The sequence below is a fragment of the Acanthisitta chloris genome, unplaced genomic scaffold (assembly GCF_000695815.1).
Source record: "Acanthisitta chloris isolate BGI_N310 unplaced genomic scaffold, ASM69581v1 scaffold34021, whole genome shotgun sequence".
Lineage (NCBI taxonomy): Eukaryota > Metazoa > Chordata > Aves > Passeriformes > Acanthisittidae > Acanthisitta > Acanthisitta chloris.
Window position 1 is genome coordinate 32,323 of NW_008654895.1, and position 9,037 is coordinate 41,359.

The 9,037-nt window shown below is 36.5% G+C and overlaps 1 protein-coding gene across 1 annotated transcript in view; it reads right to left on the bottom strand.

The window, feature by feature from the left end:
- FAM149A (family with sequence similarity 149, member A) overlaps positions 1 to 8,834 on the bottom strand; it is an 11,596-nt gene extending 2,762 nt beyond the window's left edge. Inside the window, exons 1-8 of the mRNA XM_009083716.1 lie at positions 8,731 to 8,834; positions 7,660 to 7,792; positions 5,970 to 6,112; positions 4,137 to 4,262; positions 3,801 to 3,977; positions 2,923 to 3,113; positions 1,393 to 1,547; positions 157 to 260 (exon numbers count right to left, since the gene is read on the bottom strand). Of these exons, the coding sequence (XP_009081964.1) occupies positions 157 to 260; positions 1,393 to 1,547; positions 2,923 to 3,113; positions 3,801 to 3,977; positions 4,137 to 4,262; positions 5,970 to 6,055 (839 nt within the window). The 5' untranslated portion in view covers positions 6,056 to 6,112; positions 7,660 to 7,792; positions 8,731 to 8,834. The remainder of the gene's footprint in view (positions 1 to 156; positions 261 to 1,392; positions 1,548 to 2,922; positions 3,114 to 3,800; positions 3,978 to 4,136; positions 4,263 to 5,969; positions 6,113 to 7,659; positions 7,793 to 8,730) is intronic.
- Positions 8,835 to 9,037: the final 203 nt, after the last annotated feature.

The following is a 9,037-nucleotide window of genomic DNA, read 5'->3' on the forward strand; positions in this document are numbered from 1 at the left end:
AGAAGAAAAGGATCTAACAGTGTATCATTTCAGCCTCTGCAAATCATTATCACATCAGTGAAACACACAAACATGACTGTCATTTTTGTAATTGCAAGTTATCTTACATAACGTGAATTATGTCACATTTTTGAAAATGTGAGTATCAACACCTACTGTATTTTTTCTACGGGGGCAACATGCCTCTGTTGGAGTGGTTTTGCTTGGATTGTCATCACACCATTCAAATCACCACAGAAGTTGCTAGATAAACGGTGAACCTGTTAAATGCAACAAATATGCATTAACCTTTACTTTTTTTGAAGGAAGACCTCAAAAATCGCAGAGTTAGGAAACATTTTACTTCTTTCTTAGAAAACAGATGGTTCAGTAGTAGTAGATGGAGCAACTATAATGTTTTGCTTATTTTAAACAGATTTTTACAAACAGAACTTGCATAATTTAGTTATTGAATTGCAACTCAATTTACAGTGGAAGTTTAAATTGAAGACAGAGCTTGATTCTCCAAAGTTTCTATTTACCATCAGCACAGGGCACAGAGTCTGGGCATTACTTATCTAAGCATTTTACTTCTGCTGGCTACTGGGAACACTACAGAACAAAGTACACCAACAGGTAGAGCCAAGACTGCTATGCTATTTTTCCCATGTTCCTTATCTTGCTATGTAACAAGCATGGAAAAAGAGCAGATGGAAGAAAATGAAGTCACTTGAACCCAATAAGAGAGAGATGTGAGAAAAAAACAAACAGAAGCAGTGGCTGAAAAAGAAAACAAATGTGCAAAACAGCAGCCAGGGGAGAGGGAGAAAAGACAGCAGGCAGGATAAAATAGGACATTTTATCAACTTAAAGATGAGCTTCTACAAAGACAGGTAAGGCCTAGTGGAAACAAGCTGGTGGATGTACTACAGAGTTCCCTTTCAGAAGAGGCAAAGAAAAAGAAAAGGAATGAGGGAGTCTGAAAATTGCAGGGTTGTGAGTAACGCACTTCACCTTGCAACTTCTCATTCCTGCAGTGCAGGGAAAAGCCCAGTGTGTTTACTTAATTCTCCCAAGAAGAAATGATAGGACCACAATACAAACAAAATTAATTTCTAAGGACAGAATACAGTATAACAAGCCTTTCTTTGTAAACCATCTTCAGCAATATCTTAAGTGGTAAATACCACCTTTAAGAACAACCAAAGAAAACCAAGTGAGAATACACAAAAAAATGCACATGCAATTAACCCTCATTTTAAATAAGATGGCTTTAAGTACACCTACTTGGTATAAAGAAAAAAAGAGGCAAAAAAAAAATAGAAGAGCCTTTTCAAGTTTTGACCAAGACAGTCCAAGGTTTGTAGAAAGAAAAAGACTATCATTTGACAGAAAGTTATTTTTTATTTTTACCTGAGATGAAACAAAATGTGAGCCAAAAGATACACTTCGTGCTTCAGAACCTCTGGAAATAGGAATGCTCCCAACATCTGTTATAACATGAATGGCTGGCAAATGTGGCAATTTTGTGCGAACACTTTTCAGTTTTTCCACTTGTTCATCACACTCTTTACAACAGGAAAAAAATACAGGAAATAAGTATTATTTTCTGTGTTTACCAGCCATCATTTGTTGGGATTCAAACAATATTAAATTTCACAGTAAATAAAGACATTAATATAGTTTCAGGTTTCCATGATATTTAAAAATCTACCTTAAATGATGTTTTTCTGAAAGCATTCCCATTTGTTAATGGTTTCTCTGACACTAACATACAAGTTGGTCTATTCAGGTAGAGCTGGAGGAGGGTGTTTAGGAAAATACTGCTAAGGCTTTTGAAATTTTGGAATAAAATCCCCAACGATTTTTCTTTTTAAGCAGTAAAAAAAAAATCTACAAATATTAAATAAAAAGTCTATTGATACTACTCTTGTCTGAAAGCAGCTGTTTCATTTTGGGCATATACTACCATCTTATTTTTACTACAAAACACAATTATTTTCCTTCCTGTTGAATACTTCAGTTAACTACTTGTCAGAAGTTCATGACTTTGAAAAAGATAAAAAACCCTATCATAATACAGCTAAGCTATCCTCCGTATAGTATTAAAAGCTAAACAATCCTAAACACCTGTGGTGTGAAAAGCCCTTTTACATTTCAGTTACACCTGAAATGTTAAATTCTGATGCTGCAAGCATTGTGAAAAATTTTGCCATTTCTTCGTTGTATTCTTGTGTCTGAGGCTGAGCATACCTTACATTTGAGGCAATTTCCAAAACCCACTCTCAGATATTCTTCTGTTACTGTCCTTTTAAAATACATTGAAAGAACTGATATTTTCCTCAGCCTCCAAAGACGACACATGCACACTAAATATATTTTCATTTCTAGTTAGTTTTCTTAGCTTTACTTTTCCTTGCTACAGTCTGTTGGAATAGGAAAACATAAAATAAAATTTCATGCATCACAATTTCTTCAACCTATAGTAAACTCACAAACTTCTGCATGTCAGCAAGACTGTCCAGCTCACTTTAATAATCTGACTACCTAAGGGTTCTTTTTATTAACAAAACTCTTAACCATGAGGACTAGGAGACTTGGATTCCTAGGTTCCAGATTCAGATCACATCGTCAGTGATCCCCTGCTTACAGCATCAATTTGCATCTCAAGCCAGTGATTAAGATTTCTTTTTTTTTTTTTAAATGCCCTCCTGCAATGAAGCTATTTCAGTCAGTATTTCTCCTTACACCTATCATGCAAAACTCCCTGAAAATCAGGAATGTTTTTATTTCAGGTGTGTGTGTGTTCGCGCATGCTCGTGGCACAGTATTACATGCCTGTGGGTGCTACAGCACTGGTTAACTTAAATAATTAAAGGGGTAGGGGAGGATCATTTTTCTGAGTTAGATTCAATAAATACCATATCTGAAATTACCAAATACCTGAGATACTAGTTTCCCAATTTTTTTTAATCAGTTCCTCCAATATTCCAATGACATTGCTCCAGATATGATCAAATACTTCGGAAGCCACAGCATCTTTGATACAGGCACTGGGAGAAACAGGGGGAATGCCACGCTTGCTCCTCTTCTCAGCAAGACACATTTTCTTTTGTTCCCAACTCTCATCATCACTAATAAAGGAAACAAATTCAAAAGAATTCCCATGGGTTTGACCTTTTTTCCCTTCTTCCAATACAGAAACATACATACAGAAGAAAAAGCAGTCCGCTGTAGATCACCAAAAAATTCAAATTTAAGTGCACAAAGTAACTATGGGAACAGAACCTATCAAATGCATAACGTGATTTCTTTTTCTTTTGCTTGCAGTTGAAAAATTAAAAAATCCAGTCAGTGCATTACAACAGCAAGATCGGCAACACTAGGAAAAAGCTGTTATACACTGCACAGATTAAGATTAAAGTTAAGATTCATTAGGGCAGACAATGAGAGGAGGTATATTGTAACGACCCTAAACAACTTGCTGCTCAAGGCACTCACTTCAGGAGAAGGGTGTCTTCATTCTACTCCTTGTCTCAAAACTAAATATTCATTCTATTGAATCTCCATGCAACAAACACCTCAGAACAATTACTGGTTAAGGCACATTCCTCTGACATGGGAGATGTGAGTTTTGAACCACTACAGACAACATACCTAATCTTCCACATGCCCAGTGAGTGCTCTGACCACTGTGCTACTGAACACAGGGGCAGAAGGATCTGTATCTTACAGAGGACAAACACAGTTTATGAACCCTGACTCGGTTCACTGATAATTTTTCATTATATTCTTCAAAAATACATATATCAGTTATTTACAGTTCCCTGTTGTCAAAGGCAAGATATTCTTCTATTTTTCCATCCATATCATAGATTTCTTCTTCCAGAAAGGAATACACGGCTGAGTCAGAAGCAAAAATCATAGTGGAACTTGAATCTAGTGCTTTATGTATTGGAGATGCTGTTGGGATCAGTTTAGAGCCTGAAATGCAGAGGCTGGGGAAAAAAAAAAAAATCAACAAAATGAGAATTAAATATTTAAAGAAAGAAGTGCATATTTAATTACACTCACAAGCTTCACTAATACAAAAATAACAGCTGTATGCATTTCTGAATGGTGAAGACCAAAAAGAAAACCTAAAAAAATGAACATACTCTTTTGTATTACTAGTGCATTCATGGAGGCCAGGCAAACACTTAGTATCCACATAGGTATCATTTCTGCTCTGAAAATGCTGAAAGCCTTCATCCTTTGGCAATAGGAGCTGCTTTCCTAGAACCCTGAATAAAAAGGAGAGAACAAGCAGTATCTTAGATGGAAACACACACCATATACAAATATCCAGAATACAAATACCTGCAAACAGCAGGCAGTGCAAAGCACACCTCAGACCTGTTTTGAAATGCAATTCTTGGAGAGGTCAGAGCTGTATGTAATATATTAACATCACCTAGGATTTAAGTCATTAAATTTAAGCTGATTTACATAAGCTGAGGTTTTAGTTTATAAATTTTATGAGTAAATAGTCAAACTTGTTAGATTGTTCTAAAGGCAAAGTAAGCACATGCCCTTTCTTATCAAAACTCTGTAAGAAACATTTAAAAATGGACACAGCTGGTTTACAAATTAAAACAAAAAAAAGACAAAAAAAATACAGCCAACAAGCAGTTTGAAGCACAACTTGGAAATAAATCTGGCATCCCAGAAGCTATTCTTCTGAGGAACTAGTCAGCACAGACCAAGTTAAGGTTTAAGCTTCATAAATAAAAATAATTTTTGTTTTCTTTTTAAACCACAGGAGGTACCACATCCCTTAGCAGCAAATGATGCAGAAGGTCCCAGATTTCCTCAATACACTTTTGACCTCTAGGACTTGGTTGGTATTGTCAGCATTAGATATGAACTGAAAAGTTTTAAGTACAGGGAGTCACTTAAAATAAATTCTACCCAGCAAAAATACCCTAAAAATATAGAGAAATTACTTAGTATTTTGATTTATTACACAGCACAAATATCAGTCTCTGTTTTATGCATCTTCTATTAATTTTTCACTGTCTCTAAACAAGGCAAAGTATGGCTTGATGCTAGTGAAAATTGCCTCAGATTTATTTAACAATTCTCTCTTGTTCCTGACAAAGTGTGACAAGCTTTGTTAGTTGATTTTTATTTATATTTACACAAACCAAACCACTGCAAATTACCTAAAAGCACTGAAAGCATACCACAGTATAACAGCATTCTTTTCAATGGTGTTAACAAACTATTGACTAGAACATAGCCTAAACACATTCAGGTCTATGTTTAGAAAGGCTTAAGAGTAACCACATCTCACAAAGAATAACATGCCACCATTTATGAAGGCAGGACAGTACAATGCAGAGCAACACTGACTCATCCCCTGCGTTATAAGAAGCAGGCATCAGGCTGCCTAGAAATTTTGCACATCTGTGCAAAGCAATTCTCATTAATCATGTATGCATCCTCCTATCTGTTCAACTAGGTATTGCTGGGTTAATATAACACACTGTTTTACATGGCCTAGGAGGATATCACAGCTGTGCAGTGTATGAGGCATGTGGTTACCTTTGTTTTTCATTACTGGTTGGAAGAACCAATTATAGAATCAACCCTGAATTTCTTGGAGTTTCACAGCATGTTTTCATTTACATTAAAACCAAGTATTTATTTACAAGATGCACTCTTTATTTAGCAAAAGTCATAATGAAAACGGTGCATTACTATTTCTCATTACATTCTGCTAAAATACCATTGCCTGCAAACATTATATTAAGCAAAATAAAGGGCATTAGCTGCTAAAGCACCACTGCTCAGATTCACTGTGCAACTATGGCACAGCTCAGTCCCAGATTTAAATGCACAAGTGTTACTGATGCCATACATCAAGAGTAATCCATAAGAGAGTACCCCAAAAATTCAAATTAGAATGATAAGTGATTAAAACTAGTACTAGCAAGAAACTGCCTTACCTTAGGTGAGGAAATTGTTCAACCCAATCTGCACATTCTGCCTGCAGGCTCTGTGTTTGGGAGGTCACTTTTCCTTCAAATAGCATCTCATCAATCTCCAAAAATAACTGATGCACTCTCTGTGTGTTGGCTTTATCAAATTCCTGTATATTATAAAGTTAAGAGTTGTTAGCAAATATACATGTATACTAAAACTCCTATATTTATAGAACAGAACAACTTGAATCTATTTGGCTGAGCAAGTCACAATACATGTTCAGACTACCTACTTCAGTCACACAATTTATAAGCCACAATGCAAAAAAAAAAAATCCTGCATAGCTGGTCTGAGCAAGTTGATTTAGTAAAACAGAACTGAAGCCTATATTTCTATGATGTTAACAGATAACAGACAGCTGCCTAGGATTAGCCACCAGAAAGAAACCAAAGCAGTTACAAGGTGTCTGGACTCTCAGCTTGCTCCCTGCTCCAACCTGAAGCATGCACATTGCATCCCTAGGAGCCATGGCAGCAAAGATACCTGCCCTTCGGAGCAGCTCTCTTCCTTTCTGAGTAAAACAGCTAAGAGGGCAAAGAGGGGGCACCGTCCTTATGCATGTGATGCTAAAAAAATGAACATACTCTTTTGTACTACTAGTGCATTCATGGAGGCCAGGCAAACACTTAGTATCCACATAGGTATTTATATGGATAAATAACCACCAGACACCTAGTCTGGTGGTTAGAAAACAGCCCTCAGTGTGAGAAACGCCCTTCCACATCTCTTTACTGAACACACAACTTAGTGCAAACAGAGACAGGTGAGCACAGGGGCATATGAAAATAGCAGAAACAAACGCTTGGCTGAGGGTTCCTCAGCTGGGGCACTGTTCAAAATTACATTTGTCACTTACATTAGATACTTTAATACACTAGAAAAAGGGTAATACTCTGGCCCCAAATTATGCTTGTTCACTTCCAGCTGAATGCCTCAAAGCAATCCAGGCTACAGAAAGGATCACACCAAAATGGAATGGGAAAATAACTCACACACAAATTACTGTATAATCCAGAGTCAGGCTTTCTCCCAAAGGGCTGGCAGCTACAGATGGGGTCAGTACCCTAAAAGTTTGGACATACTGAAAAAGAATGGCAGACCTGCCACTACCAGCCGTGGAAGGCATTTAAAAATAAAAGCAGTAGCAACAGCAATGCTTGTGCATTTATTCAACACTGCCAGCCTGCACCAGGTATGCCTCAGAGGTCAGTCTCCACAGCAGGTACAACTTCTCTCCACATCATCTACAAAACAGAACTGAGCTTTGGTAAGATCTAAATATCTACTGAGGCCGCGAAAATTATATGTATGTTTATGAATGCATTTTATGACAGAAAACATTGATAATAATTTAATTTTGACACTGCCTGCACTGTGCAGTGTTTGGAAACACATATTTTATCACTCTCTACGACTCAGAAACCCAAGCCTATCTTCTTTGGTAAATCAGGTTTGTTTTCCCAAAATTTCAGCATTTCGTATTTTTATTCCATTTTTCTTTGTTATATGTTAGCTGCACTGATACCAACTTGCAAACAAAACTACTTTTTAAATAAACAATTAATACACTTAACCATTAGTCCATTTTCAGTAAAAATTTATCTTTTCTACAATATTTAAAGAAAGGGTACTGTAAAAGTTTCTGTAACCTACATCATCCCTCCAGGAGTAAACCGAACTTCTTTCAGTAGACAAACTAGTAGTATAGCTGTTTATTCCAGACCAAGAATTATTCAACTCTGTGGGTGTTGTACAACGGCTAGATGAAAGCGATGAAAGCGTTTCACTGAAAAGGTGACAAATTAAAAGAAAGAACACGATTAATTTCTGTATAAATGTTTTTTAAATAAGGCAAACAGTCATGTAAATGGACAGTGACACATACTCCTGTCAAGGTGAGGAGCTGCAAGTCTATGTTTCTAAGCAGAGTGCTATGAGTATCTGTTGCTATTAGGACTATTTACTGCCTTAAAGGGAATTCCTTCTACATTATTAGGCTTTTGTATGTATATATATACATACTTTGCAACTGTATAGGCACTCTAAAATATGCATACGTATGTGTATATGTATTTGAATATATATATACACACACACACCCCTGTATTTCCAGCTCTAACAATTACTCCAGCTAGTGATCACATGAAAAACTACACATTTAAGATAAACCTTAACTCCCTAAGAAGCTATCACAAGTAAAATTTTTGAAAACTAAACACAAGATCTCTACAAATGTTTCAATTAGCATGGCTTATATATATCTGTATGCAGTGTCTTATATGTTGCTAAATACGGTGCACATTAAATCTTGAGCTCCAGTATACAAGCCCTCAAAGCTCTAGCTGGCCCTTGCCAGTTACTACCCACCCTGGGATGCAAGCAATGCAATGGCAATCAGATGTGCAGGTCCAGGCAAATCCTAACCAGTGTCACCTGGAATGAAACTTCTAGAATGTTAATTGACCTGCAGTGTTGGTAAACAGGATTTCAATTTAACCATAAAGTCTGACTTCCCTTTAAAACTTAATCAATGCCCTTTACCACGGTCTAAAAATACTCAAATCCACAACAGAAACCCTGAGTAAAATTCAAACTCTGTAAACAATGGGTTAGGTCAATTTATGTCCTGCGTTATATCCTGCAATAGACTAGGGAATAACCAATCTTCAAATACCTAAGTCAAAAGTGCATTAATAAAGTACTGTTTCAGAAATAAATGCATACCAAGCATAATTGGCGATAGCTTCCTGCACATTTCTTGCAAAAACTGATGGAAGAGACTCTCCATGTCTTCCAGAGAGGCACGGATTTGTGGAACGTCTGGACAGCCCCTTCCTATAAATACAGAAACACATCATTCCATAGTTTTAAATAAATTTAATTCACACCTCCACTGGAGGGAAGAGAAAAAGTAAGATGACTACTCTGTTGAATTTTTCAATCCCATCCATCAACACAAATGTTTGCTTGAAACTAACTACCTTGTTTTAAAGTAGTTCTCATTTACATTACTTACACAAGTAATTTTTTT